This window comes from Monodelphis domestica, chromosome 3 (genome assembly GCF_027887165.1).
Source record: "Monodelphis domestica isolate mMonDom1 chromosome 3, mMonDom1.pri, whole genome shotgun sequence".
Taxonomy (NCBI): Eukaryota; Metazoa; Chordata; class Mammalia; order Didelphimorphia; family Didelphidae; genus Monodelphis; species Monodelphis domestica.
This window is the reverse complement of record NC_077229.1, coordinates 14487464-14514577: the sequence shown is the minus strand read 5'-3', so window position 1 is coordinate 14514577 and position 27114 is coordinate 14487464. Positions and strand designations below refer to the sequence as shown.

The window sequence follows — 27114 nt, the reverse complement described above, 5'->3', positions numbered from 1 at the left end:
AGGACCTCCTTCCATCCAATATGCCATGCTTTGTTCCCTGATGAGGAAATGCTGACCCTCCGGGTGCGCAGAGACCCCAGCTCAGCCCTATCCGCCCGTGCCCTCGTTCCGCCACTGCCCAGCCTCTGGGGCTGCCGCTGGGCCCGTCGGCCCCCGGGGCTCCTCCGGTCTGCTCGGCCTCCACCCCGCCTCGCTCTCCTCCTGGGCCTGCACTGGCCCGGCCCGGCGCCCTGAGGGCTCGCCTCTGTAGTACCGTCGGAAGCCTTTAGTAAGGCGCGCCTGCCCTCTGGTGGCAGAGACGGGAAGACGCGTGGGGGGGCCGCAAGGGGCGGGCGCAGGGATGAGGCTCGGAGAAGGAAACTGAGGATCCCGGGCGGGGCGGGGCGGGGTTTGCTGCTGGTGAAGTGAGGGCTAAGCAATAGCAGGAGCGGCCCCTCGGGCTGCTGGGAAGGGCCCGGCACCCAGTAGGTGCTCCGCAGAGCCCGGGCCCCTCCCTTCTGGCACGGCCGCCCTGAAGTTCATGAGCGGTCCGGGGTCTCCCCTCCAGCGGGCAGCCTGAGCGGCCCCCACGAGGCAGTCCCCAAACCAAGCCTGGCCCCCTAGCTGGCCACCGCCCTGCCTCTACGGAGCTTGGCGCCACCTCCCAGGGGTGGGCCTGATGGGGTTTACCCATCTCCGCACTCCGGGGGCCCCTCGGCGCCATCGGGCCTCTCCGACAAGGAGACCCCAGGGGCACCCTGGGAAGATCCAGGCTTGGGTCCTCCGCAGCCCGGAAAACCAGCAGCGGGTGGCCGCTGTGGCCCACGTGACCTACGCCACCACCGCGAGGACTTGCTGGCCAAGACGGTCCTCCGGACGTCCCGCCAGCCCGTCGCCTTCCGAAGGTGCCAACGATGGGACAGACCAGCCACGCTCTGCCACTCAAGTGCTTAGTGGCAGAGGGCCCCAAAGGCACGTTGGGCGGGCTAGCCGTGCTGGCACCCGGGACTTGCTCCTGGTTGCCCTTTACACGGGCCTTTGAGGTTTTTACATATTGTCATTATCCCTTTTGTACAGAGGAGGAAATCTGACACATTCTGAGCCCTCCCCCTGTTCTAGGCACCTCTATTCCTCTGTGGTTCTCCACTCAGCGTCCCGGCTCTGAGAACTCCTGCGTGTAATCCCCACTCCCGCCGCTAGGTGACGCCAGAGTGCCGGGCTTTCTGGAGCCCAGAGGATTCATCAGCCAGAGCTCAAATCTGGCCTCTGACACTCACTAGCCGTGTGTGTGTGTGTGTGTGTGTGTGTGTGTGTGTGTGTGTGTGTGTGTGTGTGTGTGTGTGTGTGTGTGTGTGTGTGTGTGTGTGTGTGTGTGTGTGTGTGTGTGTGTGTGTGTGTGTGTGTGTGTGTGTGTGCGTGTGCGTGTGCGCGCGCGCGCGTGTGCGTGTGTGTCTGTGTGCGTGTGTGCCTGCGCGCATGCCACGGAAGTCAGACCCAATGGAAGCCCAGCCCAGCTGCCCCTTCCACGACCCTGGAAGCTGGGCCCGCCCTTTCTCCTAGCTTCACCTGGACTTCCCTTCTTCATCCACTCTCGCTGGGTGAAACCAGGGCCTCCTCCCAAGCGCTCCAAGCTGCCCCAGAGCCTTGCAGTTGCCAAGGAATCCCAGGTCTGACCAAGAGAACAGGCTGTCAGTCTGGGGCAAACAGAACCCAAAGCCATCTGGTGAGGTTCCCTCGGAACCAGGAACCAGCTAGGAGCGGCCACTGTATCGGCTTGAGGGTTCTAGGTGTGTGCACGCCTTCATACTGAAAAGTATTCAAACACGGCACCAACTTCATCAGGGCAGCCCCAAAGTTCTCAAAAGCTGAGCCAACCTGGGACCTGGGCTTTCCCGCCAGGGATCTGCCCCCTCTGAAAGGGGGACCACGACGGCGCCCCTGAAGGCTGTGGGTTGGAGAAGCTTCCATGTTGGCCTGTGGCGTCGCCACCCTCATGGGCAGGATGGTGTGAACCTTGAAGGAGGACGTAATAAATGCTGCTCGCTGCTGCTCTCTTTATTTCATGAAATTGGAGAAGCGGTGCGAGAACGAGGAGGAAGGCTGGCCTGGGGCTGACTGTGGCACACACGTGGCATTCACTCCCTCGCCAGCCCTTAACCTGCCAGAACGCACACTTCACAGGTAGGCGAGCTCGAGCTCTAGCGACTTCCCAGAAGCAAGCTCCCGGGAACAACTCAGGGCCAAGACTAATTTGGCAACATGTTCGGGTGGAACAGATGGGAGCCTGGGGACCCCACTGAGGAAGGCTGAGCAGCTGCTGAAAGGTGACTGGAGCCAATGGAGGTGTGGGCCTGGGCACTCGGAGAGGTGAGAGTGCTGAGGTCCTTGGTGTCCGAGAGGCATGCATGCAAAGGACAGAAAAAGCTGAGGATGGATCATGGGTCAGTCAAAACAGTTGGAGTCAAGCCAGGCTGAACTGGGAGAGAGGCTTGAGGGACTGAGGCTTTTGGCTGCTTGTGGGACCCTGAAGCTTTTGCTGGCTGGATGAGGTTACCTAGCTGATTGACAGAGAAAGAAAGACCGTTGTCCTTTCTGACTGTCTCTGCTAGTGACCGATTGCTCCTTGTAGAAAGCCCCATCCCTCTTACCTTGTTCTCCATCCTTTCCTGTCTTCCCCAATAAACCCTTGAGTTAAAGGAGTATTTTCTCTAAAGCATAATAGTTCATACTAAGTGAAACTGAAGGGGAAGAGGGAGCTGAAAGGCTTCTGAATAGGGGAGGGAAACAAAGGGAGGAGGGTCTGCAAACATCCATCCACTAGTTATCACGAATCAATCAACAGACACCCTCAGGAATTACTATTACAGATTGGCACCCCCTAAATGACTGCACTACACAATCCTTAGAAACAGTAGAAAAGATTTAAGCAGTTTATCTGTGGAGATCTGGTGATGGCAGCCATTACTGGGTTCTGGGTCTACAGTATACTCTATATGAAGCTGTAGTTTCTCCTTTCTGAACTGTTTAGCTCCCATGAGCAAAGGCAATTCCTTAAAAAGACCAGGACTGATAACAACCTGACTAGTTGGCCCACTGAGGAGCAAAGGGAAGATCTAAATTTTGCAAACCCCACTAACATGTCCTACTTAAGGAAATGTAGGGAAGACTTGCTACTAAAGATTAAACAGTGCTCCTCGAAGCATGGGCTAGGTTTGATAAACTCATGCAGAGTAAAGGGGACCATCCAGTCACATATACTGATCATCTCTCAGAAATGGCAGAATCAATATTGGGTCTAGAGCAGCGGTTCTCAACCTGTGGGTCGCAATCCCAGAGGGGTTCGAGCAACCAAAACACAGGGGTCACCTAAAGCCACTGAGAAATCACGCTACTTTACACAGGAAGATCTTGGAAAGAACGGGGACCCTGCTGCCCGCACATTGTACTAATATTAGTTACCTATCAGCAGCCCTCCCCCTACCCTATGAGGGATGATGGATTTACCCTGTTGCCCTGGAAACTGGACTCGGAGACCCAGAGAGAGCATCAGGGCACTGGCTCCAGAGGGGTTAGGAACAAGTCCTGGAGCAGATAACGAGCTGAGTAACCCCAGCAAAGTGAAGCCTCAGCTCGAGCTGGAGGGAGACAACAGGAAGAAGGCAGCATCTGCGGACCACCTCTCCAGGCAGGACTCACCTTCCGCCCCAGTGCTCAGGCTGCCTCCTGCTGGATTAATATTTCTCAACATATAATTAAATAGTTTTTGTGATTAATCACTGCTTAAATTATGTTTGATTTGTAGCAATGAGAATACATCAATGCATATCAGGTATTTACATTCCAAATCATAACTGTAGCAAAATTACAGTTTTGAAGTAGCCACCAAAATAATGGTTTGGTTTAGGGTCACCGGCAACATGAAGAACTGTATTGCGGGGTCACAGCATTAGAAAGGTTGAGAATCACTGGTCTAGAGGCTAATAGTGAGGAGTCTTCTAGTCACGTAGAGAGACAGTTTTTAAAGGGTTGCACACATCATTTAAAGAATTTTTTTAAACATTATTTCCCTAAATATGACATGGTCAGTCTGAACTAGGTGAAACGGATAGTTACCTCCATGACAGTCATTCAGAACAGCATAAACAGATGCAAGACTTTATAAAAGATAAATTAGAGATTACAGAAAAATCTGAGAAAAGGAGATAGAAGAAAACCAAAACCAGTGCAGAGAGAAACTAGGCAATGCTTATTCTGTCAGAAGAGGACACTTGATAAAAAGATTGTTTTTTGAAGAAATATGAAGTGAATGATAATAAGACCACACAAAATAGATACAAAAAACAAAATTCCCCTTGCTGTTCTCATTGTAACCTAAAATCCACTAAGCAAGCAAATGATTTAAAAGAGATACAAAATGCCATTATATCTGGAGCCAAACCTAAATATTAAGACATGGTTAGGAAAGAATTATGAAGCCAGGCCTATAAAGTATATCGTTTGGTACATGCAGATAGAGGTGATAGTGAAAAAGAGGCTGCTGTTAAAATAGTAGAAAAAAGATGAGAAATGGTGAAAAATTTGTGCAAGAAAGTAAATCTGTGAATGATAGCACATGCAATAAATCAAGAGAAAGGCAGAGTTGGAGAAATAAAAATAATCAAATAACTGAGATAAGAGACTTAGAGAAAAGATATATAGTAACCACACAAGAAAAAAGTGCAAATGAAGTCAATATTAGAGAACTTTTCAGTGCAGAGTGGGCACAGGGATTAAATTATGCAAAAGGGAAAGAAAGTCAAAGTCACAAGAACTCAAGCAGAAGTTAGTGAAAGATACACAGAAACATTTCAATTCCTTAGAGGTTACTGTTACTCAAGATGTAAATGCTTTGAAACCATTCACAGATTTGCATGACATCCCACAAAACTCAGTTAATTCTTCCAATAGCTTTTTGGCAAAGATACCCTTAGAATAAACATCTACTTTGAATCCAGAAGCTGAAACTTTCCATCTATCAATGACTGATGTAAATAGGACAAAATTCACTGAAAACGATGCTGAAATTACATTTGAAAACAATAATCCTATTCAAAGTAATGGAGGTGACATGACAGTTAAATTTGAAAAGGGGGATGGAATGGAAGTCTTAGTAACTGAAACAACAACCAAGGATTCAAATGGCAGACTTGAAGCCAACATTCTAAGTGGCAGAGGGGAATCTGGCCAAATAAACTTGTGAGATAAGCAACAGCTATGATTTAAATTCTTGTTCCCCTCTGAGTTTATCAAACCTAGCCCATTATTCGGCTATGAGCAGCACTGCTTTATAGCTTGGAGCAAGTATTCCCTACATTTCCTTAAGTAGGACATGCTAGTGGAGTTTGCAAAATCTAGATCTTCCCTTTGCTCCTCAGTGGGCCAACTAGTCAGGTTGTTATCAGTCCTGGTCTTTTCAAGGAATTGCATTTGCTCATGGGGGATAAACAGTTCAGAAAGGAGAAACTCTACATCTTCAAAGTCAGGGTCAAAGATCCTAAAAGCACGTTTCAGTTCCTTCTGTGTCTTAAACGGTTGAAATTTGGAAAATGTCTTTTTAGGGATTCAAGTTCCTGTGATGTAAATTGCCTATGCACTTTAGATTGTAGCACACCAGCTGTACTAGAAAGCTTGGTGACCTCCTTTAGTGGACAAATCTTTGCTGGTTCAATATCAGACATAGTGTCCTTGTCACCTTCATTTCCCCTTGCATTCACTTTAGATTTCTTTGCCTTTCTTTTTCTTTGGTTGCACTATCTGCCTGACCATTGTTCTTGTCTTTAATCTGGTCCAGTCCCTTTTCCTTGATCAATTCCTCAAACAAGTTCTTAATGATGTTTTCCAGGTTAATGTCTACCACCAGTATCTGTTCTGCCTTTTTGGGGGATCACAAATCTAAAGATCTTTCTCAAATGGGTCAGAGTCTATAAGGCTGCCATAGTGATAACATAAACCTGAGTCAAAATCTGCCACAGTCCTGTGTCCGTTTGAAATGGCAACTACAGCATAAACATGGTGGTGTTGCCAATATAATTCAGAGAATCGAATATCACGTGGGTCATTTTGCCATAAAGTATATTGTAGACCCAGAATCCATTATTAGCTGCCATCACCACAGTTCCACAGATAAGCTGCTTAAACATCTTTCTGCTTCTAAGGGACTGTGTAATTCAGTCGTTTTGGGGTGCCCATCTATTACATTGGGCAGCACCACTTTGCCCAGTCCAGGCTGGGGCAGGAGGGCAGCTTCACAAGTCTGCCTCTTTGTAGACAGTCTTCAGGAAGGGTACATCTGAGAGCCTCGACACCAAGAGGAGGGAAAATCCCCAAGAGCCGCAGGTCGGTGCATGGTTCACTCAGACAGTGCACAAAAGGCACCAAGCTGTTAAGAATAGACACGCGATGTATTCTAAGAATAGAAGTCATTTAATACTGTTAAATTTATAGCACAAAATAAAACAAGCTATGATCCCCCAAAAATAATTTTAAAAGCTTACAGAGAAAATATTATTGCCTGAAATTCATGATTTTTACGTTACAGGTTCAGAGTCATGTGTCCTGCTGGGGCCGGAGACCACGGTGACCACTGCCTCTGAAGTGAGGCTGCTGTCCCTCTCGCAGAGGGTGGCTCCTTCTTCTGCTCAGGCACAAGTGGTGGCAGCCTGGGATGAGCTCCACACAATGAGCTTCTTTCTCCTGGGCTCCTCTGCTCCTTCCTAAGCCAGACCTCAGGCAGCTCTCTCCACACGATGACAGGAAGCGTTAGTCGTGAATACTGGGTTAAAACCAAAGTCAACAGCTGTCTCCTCCCCAGGAGGCACTCAGGAAATCTCATCTTGGCGGCAGCCCTCCCGGGGCTGTCTGTACAAAGTACCCGACCAGTTGTAAGTGGTTGAGAACGAGACTGAGCATGGAGGCAGGGAGCAATGGGCCTGGAGAGAAGGGAAGCAGCCCCCTTTGGACCGACCCAGAATCACAAAGGCTGGCACATGGGGTGAATGACCCAAGCCAGGTGACACTGCCCACCTCATCTCCAGGGCCCAGGGAGGCAACCGAGGCTGAAAACCCCAGGAGCCACACGCACAATCCAGCGAATGACAGAAAAACAAGGGTGGAGCATGAGCCCTTAACAGTGCATTGAACCAAATGGCCTCATGACCCACCGACTGCCCGCAAAACCAAAGGACAAACAGACCAGAGCGGTGGCTCGCAGGACATCCAAAGATTGGGGTGACAAAGACAAAGCAGGGATGGGAGCAAACAGTATGAGGAGCAGCTCAAGGGGAAACCCCTGCCCATGGAGCGCATGCAATCCTCCCAGGGCAGAGAACAGACCTCAGGGCAGGCAGGGACCCAGGATGCCCACCTTCAGGAAGCCTAGCCTGTCAGCCAGGGTCGAGCATGGGGGCTCCCCTCTTTCACGCCCTGGGCAGCTGTTTAGGAGCACAGGCTAAGAAGACTTGAAGAGCTAGAAGGGGCACTAAGAGGTCTTCAACAGTACAATCTCCTCACTTTACAGAGGAGGAAACCAAGGCCCAAAAAGGGGAAGGGACTCATCTTAAGTCACCAAGCCAGAGAGCAGCAGAGGTAAGATCTGAACCTAGAACTTGTTCCGTTCCACTGACCCACTTCTCCTCTAGAGCCCAGTCCAATCATAAAGGCCTTGGACTCTAAAAGGGGAAGAACAAAGGGACTGTTTGGTGTTCTCTTCCTTGATATTGGATCAGCCTCTTTGAACTCTCGAGTGTGCTTCCTAAGCAGCACCCTTCCTTCTGGGAACCCATGCATTTTAGTGTAAAGAATAAATACGGGGAGCGTCCCTTGGCCTCCCAATGTTTTGATCTATGCCTCAGTGACCTACATCAGCCCATACAGGACAAGAGCAGTCCTAGGAAGAGAAGTTCAAAGGAAAACAGGCCCTAGCATGCCTAGCTCTTGAAGGGGACTGACTGTCCTGCCGCTAAATGGAGCCAAGTGTAGTCCTACACGTTAGTTCTGTCTTACAAGAGCCAAGCAGGCCCGCCCACTTTCCCAAATGCCAGGGTCAGTCAGGAGGCCTCTTTGGCACGTGTGCCCTGGACAAGTCTACCAGTGAAGGCAGGAAAAGGGGTGGCCATCGGACGAAGACCCCTGTGCTTTGGGCTGGATGTTAATGGCAGAATGGGCATTTTTGCAGTGGGACAGATTGCTACGTAGCTTCAAGTAGTTGTGGAATCATTAGATGAAGAGAAGGCATTTTTGAAGTAGGTTGTCGTGCTCACATGGACAGAGCATCGCATCGAGGCCCACAGCAGTCCCAAGTTTGTCAACTTCTGTTCATGAGCACAAGCCCCATCCATGGGGCAGCCTCCGTCCTGTGGAGATGTGGGCAGTCACTAAGTGAGGCAGTGTGTTGCAGGAGGGCAGACCTGACTTGTGGGCCCAGTCAGTGGACCTTGGTTTCCTCGTGTGTCAAAGTGACCTGGGCTTGTATCTGAGGGGTTTGCATGCTGGGTCTCTTCCAGTTCTAACATTCTGTAAGCCGAAGAGCTTTGGCTCAAAAACACAGAACACACTAATATAGAAAGGCTAAAAAGGGCTGTGGGGAGGGGAGGGCCCGCCCCACGATCCACTCACTACTGAAGGGGGCTCTTTCTCTGTTGGTCCTCAAGGAGGACGTTCAAAGTCTGTGTTTCTGTAAGTAAGTGAAAATCTCCCAACATGGAGTCTGAATGCTTTGTGGTATTGCCATGAGTGATCTGGGGGCTTTTAAAAATCGGACAAAACAAAGCTCCATGGGTGGGGCTGGTCGGCTAACCTGACCACCGGTTCTTCCTTTAAGAAAAATGCCTGCCCGGCCTTTCCTGGACCCCAAGCGCCTGCCTCAAAAGGGAGCCCCAGTTGTCTCCCAGCTGGTGACAACGCAGACCAGATATAGCCTGGAGCCTGCCTGGCCTGCTCTCTCCAGCCCCTTCCAAGGGCAAGGACATAGACTGTGAAGGTGGCCTCACATCCAAGGTTCTGAAAACAATCTCATTTATGGAAGCTGCTATTGGTTCTTGGGCATTCATTGAAAGCAGACCAAAAAAATAAAATAAAATGGCTCCGTGTGTGTGTGTGTGTGTGTGTGTGTGTGTGTGTGTGTGTGTGTGTGTGTGTGTGTGTGTGTGTGTGGTCTTACAGTGCTAGTAAAGATGGAATTAAATAGGATTTTGTTGCTCAGCACATGGCAAAACGGGCGACCATTTACAATGAAGACATCATATAAAGACAGGCCTTGGCTTCAATAGTTCTTTCCTGTCATCAGTGACTGTTCAGAATGCACATGCCAGTGCCTTGCCCTCTCCCAAGTGCAGATTCAGCCTTTCCTGGGATAGGCCAGAATTTCTCCCCTCTCCCTGGAGTTCCACCATTTCCCCTGGCCAAAAAGCCAAAGATGGCACAGTGAGTATTGCTCTGAGGAGAAGCTATGGGCCCAGTTCAAGTATAATTCTCAAATGCTTTCTTTCTCCAAGTGAGTTCGATGGGATAAAACCAAGGGAGCATCCGAGTGGGGGAAAGAGACTCCTTCCTCGTCAATGTTTTTGCCTGTCCGTGTGCTTCCACTAGGGCTTTCCAGCTTAAGATCCAAAAAGGTCCGACAATTGGCTAAGTCTGAGTCAATCCTGTGATGATACAGATGCCCAAAGACTGCCAGCTGTGTGCATTCCAGATGTGCAGAAAGAAACCGTCAAACTGAAGCAAGCTGGAGAGCTGGGCGACACTCCCTAGCTTGCCTGGGAGAGAGAATGGAATCCCATTTCAGAGGATGCTACTAATGAGAGCCAAAGCATGAAGCAGCAGCAGCAGCAGCATACGATGGCTAACAGGAATCACTCGCTTTCATCTGGATTCTGAGCGTCAATGATCTTGACGTGTGTGAAGGGGAAGAGCCCTTTGCGGCCATTGACTTCTCCTTCCCACTGACCATTGATGTTCATCCTTGTAACTTTCACAATGTCGCCAACCTATTTGGGAAGAAGAAAGGGAGGGTCAGCTTCTCTCTTCAAGAAAAAGGCAAAGTAGGGGATGGGGCCCCACTGCAGCTTTGTGGCACAGTGGATAGAGGGCCAAGCCTGGAGAAGGAAGGCTCTGGCCTCAGATATTTCCTGGCTGGGAGACCCTGGGCAAGTCACTTCATCTCCATTGCCTAGCCCTTACTGCTCTTCTTCTGCCTTGGAACCAAGATTTAGTGACCCCAAACAACAGGGAAGGGTTTTAAGAAATGACAATTAGCTTCAAGTTACCACTTCCTATGTCATTCAACAAATGAGTCTCTTATTACGTGCCCCTACGTGCAGGGCCCACGGGTCACTTGGTTTTCATCGGACACAGGCCCTGCCCTCAGCAGAACAACAGAACATCCTTCTACAAGAGGGGCAAGGAGTCCTGTAAGATATGCACATGTAAGGAATGCACATGTCCACACCACTGACTTGAGGAAACACAACTCCCCTCCCAGCCAAAAGAGCAGCTTACTGCCTTCAGGCCTTCTCATAAGCCTAAATACGGCCCCGTCCTAACTGACTTGGATCATTAGTACTTCGGGCCCAAAGAGCCCTAATTGTTTTGTTTTATTTTAAATGCTGTATATTGGTTCCAAGGCAGAAGGGCATTAAGGGCTAGGCAACAAGGGTCAAGTGACTTGCCCAGGGCCACACAGCCAGGAAGTGTCAGAGGCTGTATCTGAGCCCAGGACCTCCTGTCCACTGAGTCATCTGGCTGCCTTTATACTTACTTGTCACAAGGGAGGGCTTATTGGGGTGGTTGTAAGGATGGCAGTGACAACAAATAAAAAGAGTCAGAGAGCTATTTCAAATAGAGTAGGATGAAGGGCAGAAGGGGGCTGAGCTGAGCAGGGCAGTCCTGTCTCTACAGATACCCTGGAGATCTGGGGTTACACACGCAAGTTCTTTTCTCCCGAGGAAACGTTCATCCTTGCTGATGCCCATCATGTTCCCAACAAACTGGAAAAACACAGTTTTCTGTACAGAACCACCCTCCCAATCCCTAGGAATTGCGCCTCTTCTCTGGCTTCTCACCATGAAGCCTCTGGCAATCTCTACTGGTAAGTGACCATCTACATGATTCGTCCTCAGGGCATCTTGCTGGGCTGGGGATGGAGAGGGCGGCAACACCCAGATTCCCCTTCTCTCATTTATACCAGTGACCATTGACTTCAGGGTGAGCAACTACTCCACTGAGGAGCAGGGAATTTCCAACTGTTTCCCCTTGAGATCCCTCATTGCTGTGGAACTCATAGACATAAACCAGGGCACCAAAGTCTGGGAAAGGACAAGTTGTGATGGTGGTCTCGGACGGAGCAGGCGAGTGAGGAGGGTGAGTTAGAGCCTTTGGCCCAGAGTCAGAGGGGGCACTCCTGGAAGGTACGCTCTTCCTTCACTCTGGGTGGGCCTCCAAGCAGGGGCTGGGGATCAGGGTCACTGCTTTAGAGAACAGCTGAGGGCCTGGCCAATTTTAGTTCTCTGTGCACACCAGAAGGGAGAAAATGGGTATTCCTGAACACATTAATGACCTGTGGAACCCTGACCAAGCCACCTCGGTTCTCTGAACATGGTGATCTTTTGACTTTATATGACCTTCATTTCCACCCTTTCCCTGCTCTCCCTTTCATCATCCTTTGCAATCAAAAGTGCTTTTTTAAGAGTCCAGAAAAACTGATCATAATGCAACAGAACCTGACATTAAATGTTATGTCCTGGGGCAGCTAGATGGATGGAGCACAGGCCTGGGTTCAACTCTGGCGCTGGGCAAGTCATGTAAACTCAATTGTTAGAATTGAGGGAAAGGAGGCGGAGTCAAGATGGCAGCCTAGAAGGAGCAGAAGTTCAGACCTCTGAAAACCCTTCCTTACCAATCACAAATTGAAATGCTCCCAGGGGACTGGAAAACAAATTTAACAACAAGACAGAGCCAAGGAACCCTCCAGCTTGACCTAATTCAAAAGGTTCCCCCCCACCCCCCCGAAAAGCCGGAATCCAAGAACACTTATGGGGAAGACAGAAGGAAGGTCCTAGGACCTATCCCCCCTCCCACCCAGAGCACTGAGATTCCAGCAGCAGCGGGAACTTCTGGGCGGGCAAAGGTGATAGACTGAACAGCAAAGCTTGAGAGCAGGGCTGGCCAAGTTCAGAGCGTCCAACACAGATGGCAGGGAAGGAGCTAGAAAGGGAGCCTACCTGGCAGCCTGGCCAGAGCTTTGGAGATACTCCATATTTGCTTCAGCCTTCCAAGAAGTTTAGGACTCAGAGCACACCCAGCCCAACTAAGCTGAACTTAATCCCATCAAAAGTCTCCAGAACTCAGGGAAGCCCAGGTTCCCCACCCATCCTCACTGACTGCTGGACTTTAAGCCAATCAAAAGCCTCCAGAGGACAGGGAAGCTCAGACCCCCAACAACCCTCCCCCAGAGACTACACCAAGAGATCTTCTGTTAAAGCTCCAAGAGGGGAGATTGATAGAAGCCCCCCCAAAAAAACAAAAAATGAGAGGAACAAGAGCACAGACAAATACGGGGAGTAAAGAAGGAGTGAATTTGAGCAAACAACAGAAAAAGAAGAAAGAAACTACAAGAGACAGCTTCTACTCAGCAAATGGAACAGAGGGGAAGAGATCAGCAAATGATAAATCAGAAATCCCAGCGAACTGGATACAGGCTGTGGAAGAACTCAAAACACAACTAAGAGAGGCTGAAGACAATTGGGAAAAGAACTTAAAAATTATGATAAGTCACCTGGAAACAGGCACTTAAACTAAAACGAGAAAATAGTGTCTTGAATGCCAAAATCAACCAGCTGGAAAATGAGGCAAAGGAGATGAAAGAAGAGGTAAAGAGGATGAAAGATGAGGTAAAGAGGATGAAAGATGAGGTAAAGAGGATGAAAGACGATCTTCAAAGAAAATCAGACCAGAAGGAAAAGGATGACCAAAAAGCCAGAGATGAAATCCAATCTTTAAGAACCAGAATACAACAACTGGAATTAAGTGACCTCACAAGGCAGCAGGACACTATAAAACAAAACAAAGAATGAAAAAATTGAGGAAAATGTGAAGCATCTCATTCAGAATTGACAGAGATAAAAGGTATCAGTAAGGGTTAAAAAAAATGCTATGTTCTACACCTACTTCTGCAAAGAAGGGATGTGTTTCCAGCTGTTCCTTGGGCCCAAGCTTGGACATTACCTGAATCTAAATCTGGTCCCTTGACACTTCCTAGCTGTGAGACCCTAGGCATGTCACTTTAGTCTCATTTTCCTCATCTAGGAAATGGGGAGAATCATAGCACTTCCCTCTGTGCTTGGCACAGTGCTGGGCACACAGTAGGTGCTAGAGAATAAGTCACTAGACATTCAAATATGTTTTTCCAAGCTGGATTATATTCATGTGCCCACCTCAACCTCAAATGATGGGCATTTAGTCTGTTCCAAATGCTTTGGGAAACAAGCCCCCCCCCCCGCTACTTCAGTCTCTGGCTTTCCCGTGGCCCAGGTGTGGACAGGCACAGTCAGCCTTATATGTACTCTGCTGACCCAGCTGCCAGCTTCCAACACTTGCCTTGTAACAAGGCACCCCAAGCTGCCTGTACCATGTTCAACATCATGGCCCACTGCTAGGCCACGGTTACCCACTTTCCCCATTATTCTTTTCAATATTCTTTTCTTTTTAAATTTTGAGTTCCACACTCTCACCCGTCTCCCACTTAGTGAGAAGGCAAGCAAAATTCTCAACTATGCATGTGAAATCATGTAAAACACATTTCCATATCAGCCATATCACATACCAGAGCAAAAAAGAAGGGAGAAGGTGGAGAATTCTACTACATCAGGCCTGTGGGTGGACATGCTGATCAGAAGAGTTAAGTCTTTCACAGCTGACCTTCATTAGAGCCCCGCTGGTCCTGGGCCCAATGACAACCTCTGGTTCTTCCACCTTTGCATCAGTTCCTAGAGATTTTGCCATGTCTTTGGGAAATCACTTGCCTCCTCATTTCCTACAGCACTACAGAACTCCACCGTCATCAGATGGCTGGCTGCTTCTTCAGCCACGGCCCCACTGATGAGCTGGTTACTGTGCCAGTAGAGTCAAAGCTCCTCCAACAGCAAGGCCCCTATTTGAAGGGAGGCCCTACATAACATATGCCCATATGCCACTTCATTCTGCAATCTGGCCAAGGAAAGTCTTGCTCCAGGAACCCCAGTGTTTGTCTCCAGAGCTGCCCTCTGCCACCACTCCATGGCAGGAGGAAGCTAAGCCTCCTCCACTATCATATGTCCTCCAATGGCATACCCAGGGGCAAGCTCACTCCTGAAAGGTGTGGGAATGCTGTCAAGGGCATGTACGGAAAGGGGCGGAGGTGCAGACCCATAAGACCCACTGAGGTCCACACTCCTGTCCAATGACTCAAAGGAAGGCTGCTGGAGGTCAGACCTATGTCCACATCAAACATCTCAGAACTGGAAAGGACCGTCATCCATGTTCCGTCTCCCCAATGAGCTGGGTCCTTCTCTGTCCCACCCCACACAGTCTCAGCACTCTGTCCTATGTAAAGGCAGCAGGAACTACTGGGTCTGTATCTCAGAGATAATTTAAAAAGGGGAAAGGACCCATCTGTACAAAAATATCTGTAGCAGCTCTTTTTGTGGTGGCAAAGAATTAGAAACAAAGGGAATAAGTAAGCAAACTACTGTGCTCTAAGAAATGATGAGCATGGGGGCAGTTAGGTGCCTCAGTAGATGGAGAGCCAGGCCCAGAGATGGGAGGTCCTGGGTTCCAATCTGGCCTTCCTAGCTGTGTGACCCTGGAACCCCCCATTGCCTAGCCCTTACCACTTTGCCTTGGAATAAGAAGGAAGGTAAGGGTTTAAAAGAAAAGCAAAGAAGTGATGAGCAATATGATTTCAGAAAGAGCTGGGAAGACCTGAAGGAACTGATGCAGAGCAAAATAAGCAGAACCAGGGAATGCTCTCCACAGTAAGAGCATATTCCTATCTGCAATGCACTGATCTGGGACAATCCTGAAACTCTTAGGATGTGGAAGGCTCTCCACCTCCAGAGAGAACTACTGGAGTCATCCGTTACATCAGTGTATTTTTGGTTTTATTTGGGGGTTTGGGCTACGTAGGAGTTCACTCATACAAACAATGACCAATATGGAAGTGTGTTTTGCAAGACAAAGATAAACTTAAAAAAAAAAAAAGACTGCAGAGCAATATTAGCTTTCTAGGTGCTCAACTCCCCACCAAAGGGAAGCTACACTGCTCCAGAGACAAAGCACAGCCCGGCAGCACCATCAGACTGCCCCAACCCTCCTCTTAAGGAGGTACAATAGCCTAGAGCCTGCTTCCCTCCTCATGCAGTCCTTTGAGAAGACCTAGAAGGCCCTCCTGGGCCAGACCCTGGGCTCAACTCTAGAGCCATAAAGATGGAAGTCCTCCAAGAGGATCACTAACATCCACATATTAGCACGTCATTATTTGTAGCAAGAAAAACTGGAAATCATGTGCAATGGATGAGGAATAAATGAGCAAAATGAAGTATAAGGACAGAGTGGAATATTACTGAGCCCAAAGGAATAATGACCACAAACGATCTGGAGAAACAAAGGGACACTTGTGGGAAGAAAGCAGAGGCCTCAAGACTATGTAGACAATGGCCACAATCACATCAAGAGCTGAGTGAAGGTAAAGGCCACCAAGAAGCAGTGTGGGGGAAATGCACTTAGGTAGAGCCACTGATGGACAAGTGTCTGCCGTGTTAAAACAAATCTATCTGCTAAGAAGCAGACTACAATGGAGGGAAAATGAAGATGATGTTCTCTAAGAAAATCAGAGGGGGCAGAAAAGAGAATGTCAGGGTAAAGAGTTTATATTTTCATCCTAAAGGCACAGACAGAAGGGAAGTAAATGATAGTCAGGTCTATACAGTTAGGATGGGTAAAAAAATCTCAGAATAACCCATCCTGAAATTTGATAAGAAAGCAGGAGGGGGGAGACCAGCACACCATAATCTGCGGGGCTACGATGGGGGAAAGGTGGGAAAAATCAGAAAATGGGCATTTCTTCAGACAAAGTCTTTCAGTTAGTCAAGTCCAGCACTGGAAGATATGTTTGCCAAAGTTCCTATTAATTAACCCCTCCTCACATACAATGTTCTGCCCACATCCAGAAAACCCATCAGCAGGGACGGAAAGTTAGGTGGAGTAGATTGAAAGCAAGGCCCAGAGACAATAGGAAAATGGGTTTAAATTTAGCCTCAAAGGATTCCTGGCTGTGTGACCTTGGGCAACTCACTTAATCCCTGTTGCCCAACCTGACTGCTCTTCTGCCTTGGAAACAGTATTGATTTTAAGAAGTAAAGTGAGGGTTAAAAACAAAACAAAAAAACACAACCAACAATAACCATCAGCCACTTAGAGGAGCCATCTGCATCCAACCAAAAGGAGAGCCTCGGTTCTGATCTAATGAGTGCCTGGCATTTTCAGCCCTGGAGTTTAGGTACTAAAAATAAATATTGTCCATCCCACCCCCCACCCCAACGTCTACACCTGCTGCTGCTGCTCTTCTTGTTTCCAGTTTGCTGTGCAACGTTAAGGAGAAGCATGCCCTTCCCTAGGGGTTGGTCTTGTCCAACATGGCTTCTTTACCGTATCAATTCAAGCAGTCCCTCTGGGGGTGCCCCCCACCCCAGGCTTGAGCCCAAGGCTCAAGGGCAGGTAAACTCAGCGGTTTGAGAAATGACCAGTTTGTCCTCAGTTTCCTTGAAGCCATCTTCCCCTTTCTCACTCAAAATTCCCTACTGAAAGCTGCTCTTGCTCATGACCATCAGTCTCTTCCTTCCCCCTCTCTCCTTTCTCCCCATTACTGCCCCCCGCTCTCCTATTTGCTTGATTCTGGGCCATCTGTCCATTTGTCCCGTGTGGCTCAGATGGACAAACTCCACCACTTGTCTATCGATGCCATGATCTGACCCAGAGATCTTCATCATCTTTCTGTGGGGATTCGGGAGTCCCACTCCTTCAGGAAGCCCTCGGCAAGCCGGGCTCTCTGCTGGATTCTCTGGTAAAGGCCTTTGCAAAGGGCCAAAGTGTCTCTAGTTGGGCCTCATCTGGGTGAGCTTATTAGTTCTGCCTTTCAAGGAATCTCACCAGGCTTCACTATAGGCAACAACAAAAGACAAAACCCTTTCCATCTAGGTCAAGAACTACCGGTTTAAAAAAATGATCAAGAATTAGCCAAGGCCAATTGCAACTAAAACCTGGAGTTCATTTTGTTTCTGATTTCCCTGAGGGTGAAGTCCTCGGGGCATGCCCCTCTCTGCGGTGGGATGGGTGCTGCTAGTGGCCTACGAGGATTTAGAGGGTCCCCACAAGCTCAAAAGGCCTTAAACATGGGCCCAAAGATAGAATGCTGTCCAGACCTCCCTGAGGGTTTCTTTCAGGGCTTCATTTTTCTGTTTATATCATATCAATTGAGGAAGGAGCACTTTTAACTCCGAAGCATTCAAAGTGGGGCTGCGGAGACAGGGGCACCAAGGGCAGACCAATGGAACTAGTCCCTTATTCCTTCTCTTGGCCCAGCCTCCTTGGTTCTCCTGGAAGAAGCAACAAAGAGAAGCAAATTCCCAGCCTGTTGAGAAGTTCCTGCAGTACTCCTCTCCCCACATTCTGACACTGCAGGAAAGCATGGCGGCCAAAGCTGTACCATTCCCGTGAGCCCTCGGCGGGCCTCTCTAACAGTCAGTAGCTTTAAGGCTACAGGTCACTTCATCTTCCTGAGCCTGCTTCCCTATCAGGAAAATGGAAATAAAGACCCTTGTGAGAGCTGCTCACCCAAGACTGTAAGGAAATGATCTCTGTAACCCCCAGAGGGCTTTAGAAATGAGCTGTTAGCGACTTCTTGGAACTGAAAGCAAAACTCAAGGTGGAGGAAATCACCTCCCAGCATTAAGAGGGAAATGGCTGAGCTCCAGAAATGTGCCTGACTGCTCCGGTAGCACCAACAGAAGCTTGCTCCAACCTCTCCCCATTCTCTAACTAGTGAGGCCTCCAGCAGAGACCCTCCTCTTGACTGTGATGGGCATCATACAAACAGAACATTTTGGGGCACACCAAAGGGCCCTGGAGTCAATGCAGGCCCGTTACATGGGGCTTTCCTTCTGGGTAGCTTGTTTTTTCTATCACTTCATCTCCAAACAGACATGGGGGGGGTGCACTCTACCAACTATCTCCCCTTTAATCCACTGCAGCTCCTTCCCTCCCAGAAGCCTTTCCCAACTCCCTCTCCAACCCCTGAGGTTCTCACCTCCAGTTCTGGTACCTGATGTCTGGGCCCTGGGGATAGGGATTCTTCCAGGGTACTTTTGTCTCTGGAGTGGCTGTCACCAACATTTGCTAAACTGAACTAAAGCAGGCAGTGCCAAGGATTTGCTCCCTTTCACAGAAACAGGAGAGGTCTTGAGTTCAAATCTGACTGCAGATCCAACCTGGCTGTGTGACCTTGGGCAAGTCATTTAATCCCCACTCTTGTCTTACAATTAATACTCAGAATGGATTCTAAGACAGAAGGTAAGGGTTTAAACGAACAAAAAATAAAAAGTATGGCAGCCACCGCCAATCTCCTTTTTGAAAATTAATCCAATGATGCAACTTTTCAAGCATTTCCAGCAGTGCCCTGAGCCCCTGTGATTTGGGGACACTGTGCTCTGCCCTACTTGCCTCTTCATTTCCCATTTCTGTCCCACTCAGGTTCGGGACAACCTAATTGCAACACTCCCAAGAGCACACCCAGCAAAGCGTATCCTTGCTTTTCCTTTTGAGAAGTCATGCTGCCAAATTCCAGTAAATCACAGTGATCAGAGGCAGGTCACCCACAAGCTTCCCTCCCCTCCACGTGCCCACCCAACGCCTCACAGTGATCCAGCTGTTTTTAATGCCATTTATCCTAACTTCATTTGCTTGCTTGACCCAAACCACACTGGTGTTACTAGTGAAGTGCCCTAAGCTTGCTCCTCCTTCCTCAGTCCCCTGGACTCCTGCGGGCATGGGGTGGCGTCATTATCCCACCTCCTGGCTCCCTCTCAGCCCTGAGCCCCAGGAAAGGAGGCCACACCTGCTCTCCTCTCCTCCAGCCAATATTCCTTCCTCCCAGGCCCAGTGCAGAGGGGATAGGCTGATATTCCAGGGAACAGAGAAACTACAATTCCAAAGCAGCCCGAAAAATAATAACCTGATAGAGGCATCCCAACACGGAGCCCAGAAGATACAGGCTCAAGTTCTATCTGACTCCTGGTGGCTGTGTACGCCCTGAGCACATGGGATCAGACCCACACATGCAGGATGGGGTCCCCCCACAACAAAGATGTCATCTGAGGTCAGAAATGCAGAAAGCTCCAGCTGTTTCAGCCTTAGTTATACCTAGTGAGTGGACCATACAATCGAGCTCACTCCAAGGGTTCCTCGCCTCCTTCCCAGCTCCCCTCAATTACTCAAAAACTGTTTGGAGCCAGTCCCATCATCCTCCATGTCAGGTTAGTGGCATTCCCTACCTTCCCCCCAAGAGGCACAGAAACCGCTCTGCTAGGCTGTCTTGTTCTGGGCTACAGGCCCAGGAAGGAGCCAAGGGGCTCCTAGCTCTTGTAATGGGGGAAATTTTAGGCCTCTGGGCGCTAGACCAAGATGGAGACTTTTAAAATTCACACTCTTCCTGCAGCTCGGAGATGGCCCCTCTTCCTCTTATGGCTGCTGTGACCCAGGTGGGGCCTCAGGAAGAGGTCACTCTCAGGAATGGTGTCACTTACACGCCCCAGATGCTTCCAGGCCTTCCCAGATGCTTTCCCTACAAGAGCCACCCGGGTCAGCCTCTGAAGGGCCCGAGCTGACAAGAGCCAGGAGACCAGGGAGAAGAGGGGTGCAATGGGCTTGAGCTGGGAGTTCAGACGCCCAAAGGCTATCTTGGGCCCCCACCCCCACTTAACTAAGTCTGCCAGATGGTTTCTTGACCACTTTTGCCTGCCCCAGAAGCCCAGGCTGCTCTAGCCACCAGTCCTCTTCCCCAGCCAGCAGGGGCCCCCTTACAAAGGCTTTTCAGAAATAAATTTGTTGAATCAAAACGAGAGAAAGAAGTTTAGAAAGTGCTTTCCTGACCACGTCCTGCCGTCTCTACGGCCCTGTGCTGGGCGGCTCTCTAGTTCCCAGTTGGCTTTCACTGGTCAGAAATGCTATAAAATTGGGGCAATATTTACACAACTGATTTAGCAAACTTGGTTCTTCCTTAGACAGTGAGATACGGTTAAACTCTTAGTCTTAGAATCAATATTGTGTATCAGTTCCGAGGCAGAAGAGTGGTAAAGGTTAGGCAATGGGGGTTAAGTGACTTGTCCAGGATCACACAACTACTCTATCCACCGTGCTACCTATAATTGTAAATAGCCACCCTGAGTACCTTCTGTCTTACTATCAGTTCTAAAAAAGAAGATCAGCAAGGGCTAGGCAATGGGGGTTAAATGACTTGCCCGGGGTCATACGGCTAGGAAGTATCTGGGGTCACACTTGAACCCAGGACCTCCTATCTCTAGGCCTGGCTCTCAACACACCAAGTACCTTAGCTGCCCCCTCTTATTTTTTACTTAACAGAAGAAAACAGATTCCCAGAGACCTTGATTAAGTGACTCATCTAAGGCCACCTAAAAGGTTCGTGGCAGAAGTGGGACCAGAATCCAAGTGCTCTGATTGCCCCACTCGGCCTATGGCAGAATGTCCACCTCTGTCCCCAGTCTGTCCGAGTCACTAATTCGAGCAGATCAAGATTTAGGGAAGGCAGACAATGGTAAGTGATCTGTACCTATGCACAAAGCCGGGGATAAAATCCCTTTGCAGAAGCAAATCTTAAGGACTAGCAACAGCCTCTGCGCCCGCCCCCAGCCCTGCAGTTGCTTTACCTCCAAGGCCAAGGCAGTCTTGTCATAAGCGCACGGGACTCTCTTCTGAATTGCTTTTGCCAGGACAGGTCCATTCTGGGTGGAGGGCAGGGGGCTCATCACTGCCCCAGGAGGACTGGAGACCGAAGGGAGAGGATTCGCCGTCTGAGGCTGGGCATAGGCGTGGGCGGGTTCCGGGATCCCGTAACTATTGGAATTCCTATTTCCGTGCTTCCCGTGCGGGGAAGATCTCACAAGCTTCTCTACGTAAGGCACAGGAATCATCCCAACCTGCCCATCCTTGTTGCGGGCACTCCACCACTGCTCCTCGGGCTTCTCCACAATGGCCAAGATCTCGCCCTTCTTAAATGCCAGGTCTTCAGGGTCATTCCCAGAAAATTCGTAGAGAGTCCGTACGTATTCCACATTTTCTTCTGTGGGAGGCAGGTTGGGTGCTGAGGCAGAGCCCATAGGCGGGCTTGGATACCTAGAAATAAGAAAACAGAGTTTACTCTTCTCACTCCTGATCACGAGGTCACAAGGCCGGGAATCCAGGACCCCAATACTGTCTGGGACTCTTCAACAACAACCCTTCCTACACTTGGGGCAGACTGACCCGGGCCTGTCCGCATGAAGCCACTTCTTGCCTCTGAAGCATACCAAATCTCACACCCACTCCCGCTCCTATCTTTCCCAGAAGAGGCAGCCTTCACCAGACATCCCCATAAAGTATGATGGCAAAGGTAAAGGTCTCAAGACCTGGCTCTTGAGCACTGGACTCAGGATGCCTGAATTCAAATCCAGCCTCAAACACTTACTAGCTGTATGACCCTGGGCAAGTCACTTCACCCCTATTTGCAGCAGTTTCCCCTCATATCTGCAAGATGGGTTCAATGATGGCACCTATCTGCCAGGGTGGCTGTGATCAATAAATGTATGAAGCTTAGCACAGTGCCTGGCACATGGTAAGCACTACAAAGTTAGCTGTTATTAATATTATTATTACTGTATTGGAAGACCCAGCTCCTGCTCCTGGGAGTTATCTACTAGCTAAGTCACCGAGTCATGGTTTCTGTTCAACCTACTTTCCAGGGTTCCCCTAAGAGTCCGACAAGATCTTGTTTCTAAGGTAGGATGCTTCATCTGAATGGGATAATTGGGGGGGGGGGGGAGGGGTCCCAAGCACAGAACACTGTGAGGGTCTCAGACACCTCCCTTGAGGTAGAGGAACCCTGAAGCTTGCCAAGTGAAGTCTAAATCTGCCTCTTTGCCATTCCCTTTTCTTCGAATTGCTATTTAAAAAACTCTCCCATTCCTCTTATCAAAGCTAAACACTCCCAGTTCTTTCCACCAATCCTCATCACATGGCAGGCCATCTGCCATCTTCACTGCCTCCTCTGGACACTCCCCAACTCAATGGAAGAGTATGAAGCCAAACTGTAAAAACCACTTCACTGATTCATCATTGATTGTCTCCTTCTATGTTTCCAGTGGCCGTGGGAAATCCACGGAATCCACCAGGAATCCTGGGCAGAATGGCCCTGGGGCTGCTAAGGGAGCACAAGCCAATGTGGACTACAAGGGCCTGGAGGACAAAGGAAGGAGCATTTCACCCAGGCCAGAGGGCCAGCCAGGAGCCTGCATGCAGACCTGGGGAGCTACTTCCTCTGTGTTTCAGCAGGGCAGGAACATGATGAAATCGAGACTGCTAGCAGCAGAACAGACCACAGGCCACACTGGACACTGGCCCACCTCTCCCTAGAAGTAGCTCCACTTTTCAGAGAATCAGGATGCCAAACCGGACAGGCCCTCCTTCCGAGATGATCTCATCCAGCTTCCTCATTTTGCAGAAGGGGAGGACATTAATAATGGAGGGCCACAGGTCCTGTCCTAGGCCAAGAGGGTGCATGTCAGGGGCACTGGCACTCTTCCACTAAGACCACGCTCTTTGCTCCAAATCTCTCCAGTTCATCTCTGGCTCTCATGTCAGTTAGTATGAAGAGCAGAGTCCAGTTTCTCTGCCTACCCCACCCTCGCACAGCACTTCCTCGGCTCACCCTCTGGGGCTGTCTCTTTCAGCTGGAATCTCGGGCTCTAGTTTTACTTTCAATTCCCTTTTTATAAGCAGCCTGTAGACCATAAGGAGCCATAGAAATATACCTAGACAGGGGGCACTGATGCACAACAGCCTATCTTCCCCCTCCCTTCTTGGGCCATGGATTGCCTCTGATAAGCTGGCATTGTCTAAGGACCTTCCTCCTCTCTCCAAAGCTGAGCTTGTTGCCTACGTTCATAAATGAAGCAGATGCTTAATGTCCATGAAAGGTTCAGGAATAGAAAGCATAATTTTGTTCCTCATCTACATTCAAGAAGTCCTGAAATCCAGCCAAGGGCCCCTTTGGCATCCATGGACCCCGGTGATTTAGAGGCACCAGCAGAAGCCTTAAACCAAACCAATGCCACGCCCTCCTTCATCCCCCTCAAAAACAGAAGTCAAGGTCCTGGGTGAACGATCACCTCTACACCCCAGAGAGTTCACTTGAGCCAGAATTAGAATCTCAAGCTCTGAAGCAGAAAGTACATCATGATTTTGAAACCCCTCAAAAGCTGCCTGAGAATATTCTCACTAGGAAGTATAAGCCAGGATCAGGTCGGTCCATTCTAGACTCCACTCAGAGGGAGTCACTTACTGACATTCTTTTTAAAACAAAACAAGTCATCTCTACTAGCAGCAATGCAATGACCCAGAACTATTTGGAGGGACAAATGAGAAAGAACGGTGGGAGCGGAAACACATGATTGATCACATGGTTTGATGGGGATAGGATTGGGGATGTTGACTTCAATGATCACTCTATTACAAATAGTAATAATATGGAAATGGGTTTTGATCAAGGACACATGTTAAACCCAGGGAAGGGGAGGGCAAGTAACTATGGATACATAGTAAATATTCTAAATCAACTAATTAGATAAAATCCCCCCAAAACAAACAAATAAAACAAGTCAGAGGAGCAGCTGGATGGCTCAGTGGATGGGAGGTCCTGGGTTTGAATCTGGCCTCAGACACTTCCTAGGTGCATGACCTTAATCCCCACTGCCTAGCCTTTACCTCTCTTCTATCTTGGAACCAAGATTTAGTTTTGATTCTAAGAAAGCAGGTAAGGGCTTAAGGGGAAAAAAAACCCAAACAAGAGGAGAAAGTTGACTTCACAAAATGCATTAGAGCTAACAAAATCCCAGGAGGGAAGGGTTAGACTCCAAGCCCCTTCTTAAGATTCCCATTTTACAAGGAAAGAGCACTGAGGTCAACCCATCATTTAGGGGGCAGAGCCTGCCACTGGCCCTACTGTAAGTAATTCCAACTCTAAGGCAGCCCCAACACATGGGCTGGAGGGAAAGAGAACTGGAAGCCGCTCACCTCACTCAGCAGGTCACAGACTCCCCTGAAAATTAACGTTTGCCTTTCTGGTTCAGCCCTACATTCCCAATTTCAAATGCAGCTTAAGGTGCAAACAGGCTCATTACAATCCAACTAGCACCTTCTTTAGAAAGACCTACTTAAAACCTTTTAATTGGGCCAACCTCTAAGTAGGCCACTCAGCAGAGCCAGTGCAGGTGGGCCCAAATACACCCCAGCCTGAGCTTACACAAAGGATTGCTACAAAAAAGGGGCCACTGTAATACTGCAAACAAGTCCACACAGACAGACAGACACGGCCTTTCCAATCCCACCTCCTGTGAAGTCACAGGTACATGTAAGTCTTGCTTGGGAGAATAGGAGTCAGTGTTCGTGGAAGATCTAAAGCAGGGCAGCAGAAACACGAGGGAGCTAACCACTGAGCATACAAACATACTACTGGGTCTCAGAAATGTTCAAGTATCAAAGGGTGGGGGGAGCTTGTTACAGCTATTATTGCCTTTGGGCAGTGCCCTCACCACCATCCAAAGCCAGCAACTGTGGGGGTATTTCAGAAAAAAATTATCTGGGCACCAGCTTTCCTGCTTCCTCAAGGGCTTGTAATGATTCCAAGACCAGAAAGGTCCTCGGAGGGCCACAAACAGCTGAGAAGACCAAAGTTATGCCCAAGGAATTGTGACTGGCTGGCTGTTTCACTGACCAGAAGACAGCTGCCACCCAATCCATAAAAGGCCAGATCTTTCCAAGCCTGAGGGAACCACAGGCCTCTGGGGCTGCAAAGTCTAGTCGAGCAGTTCTTAACCTGGCCAGAGGCTGCCAAGTTTGAAGTTTTTTAGATAACTACACTGAGATAGAATTGGCTTGCTTTGCAACCCTCTGCATTTTATGCATTTACACCCATTAGTCTAAGAAAGGGCCACAGGCTTCCTCAGACTGCCCAGGGAGACCAGGACCCCCCCCAAAAGATGAAGACCATCTCCATGCTTTAGTTTGAGCTCTCACTTCACACGTAGCCAAGGCCACAGGCAGGCAGAAATACAAGGCCTTGGCCAAGGCTATAACAAGCAGCAGAGCTCACCCATGAGCTTTCTTCCATTTCCCAAGCTAAACAAGGCAGAGAATTGACAGAAATGTAAATGGGAGGGAGAAAAGAGGAGCGGAGAATACTAAGGCAAAAACAAGGGGCTGTGATCGAACATCTCCATTCACCGACTTGTAGGGGCTTCTCATCCAACTAAGAGGCAGAAGGGGGAAAAATGACTAGGGAGAGGCGTCCATTCCAATTCTGCCAGTAGCACTCAGCAAACAGGGAGCAATGCTCGAAGGGCCTGACAAAAACAGGTCAAACAAGCTACAGCTGACTAGAAAAGGCTCCTTCAGGTCTTTGGGGGCAGAACCCAAGAAGAATTTAGACAATGACATTAGAAAGAAAGAAAAACCAGTGAGGAGTGGGGACAAGAGGGAGGAGGAGGAGGGGAAGGGGGGAGGGGGAAGGGGGGAGGGGGGAAAGGGGAGAGAGAGAGGGAGAGGGAGAAAGAGAGACAGACAGACAGAGAGAGACACAGAGAGAGACAGAGAGAAAGAGAGGGAGAGAGAGACACAGAGAGAGACAGAGAGAAAGAGAGGGAGAGAGAGACAGAGATAGAGAGACAGAGAGAAAGAGAGGGAGAGAGAGACAGAGGGAGAGAGACACAGAGAGAGACAGAGGGAAAGAGAGGGGGAGAGAGAGAAAAGGAGGGAAGGAGAGGGAGAGAGACAGAGAAAGAGAGGGAGAGGGAGGGAGGGAGACAGAGACAGAGAGAGGCCTGAGGCATGTCTCAGAAAGCCAGAAAGCAGCACAGAAGAGCTTGATGGCTTTGAAAACCACAGGCTGAAGTTGCTCCATACTTAAAAGAAAACCAAGTGGTAAAGAAGAGATCTGCAGTCACACCCAATTCTATGGCTCAGTTCTGTGTCATGGAAACAAATTTTATTTCATGCTTATATCAAGCAATCACAATTCTATAGTACCTACTATGTGCTGGGCATTGTGCTAAGTGTGTTATAAATACCTCCTTTGATCCTCATAAAAACCCTCAAGTAGATGCCATGATTACCCCTATTTTACAAGTGAGGAAACTGAAGTTTGGTGACTTGCCCAGGGTCACACAGGAAACTCAGAACTTCTGAGGTTGACAGTAAAAGTAAATAAAGTGTTAAAAGAAATATCCTCTCAAAAAACAAATCTTTACTCTTAACTGAGGCTACTTTGAAGAATTCAGTGTCAGCGTGTCTATGCCTGCCTGACACTCAGCCTGCTCCTCTCTTGTCACTCTCCTCTCCCTTCCTCCTCTGGTCCAATCTTCAGGCACTCATCTCTCATTTTTGGAATCATGCTCTGCCACAAACTACACCATCCCAAGCAGAGGCCAAGAGGCAAGGGTCCTGAATTCGAGGGTACATTACCTGGGTTCCAATCACAGCTCTGATCTGCCCAAAGGGTAAGTTTGGGCTTGATCTTACTGATCCTCAGTGACCTCTATGAAAAAGGGATATAACAATCTCTGCACTCCCCATCTCACAAGGCTGATGTGAACAAAAGGAATTAGAAATGATGAGGCCAACTGAGTCCTTGAGACAACCCTGTGGGTGAGAAGAGAAGGGGATGGAGTCGTAGCACTGCTTCCACCAAAGAGCTGCCAAGGATCCTGGGACAGGTGAATAATGCCTTTCTACCTGAGTCAATGG

General features: G+C 49.0%; 1 protein-coding gene across 1 annotated transcript in view; it reads right to left on the bottom strand.

Annotated features, from left to right (window-relative positions):
- Window positions 1-6420: 6420 nt before the first annotated feature.
- CRKL (CRK like proto-oncogene, adaptor protein) overlaps window positions 6421-27114 on the bottom strand; it is a 31995-nt gene continuing 11301 nt past the window's right edge. Inside the window, exons 2-3 of the mRNA XM_001363584.3 lie at window positions 20988-21453; window positions 6421-10001 (exon numbers count right to left, since the gene is read on the bottom strand). Coding sequence (XP_001363621.1) covers window positions 9867-10001; window positions 20988-21453 — 601 coding nt within the window. The 3' untranslated portion in view covers window positions 6421-9866. The remainder of the gene's footprint in view (window positions 10002-20987; window positions 21454-27114) is intronic.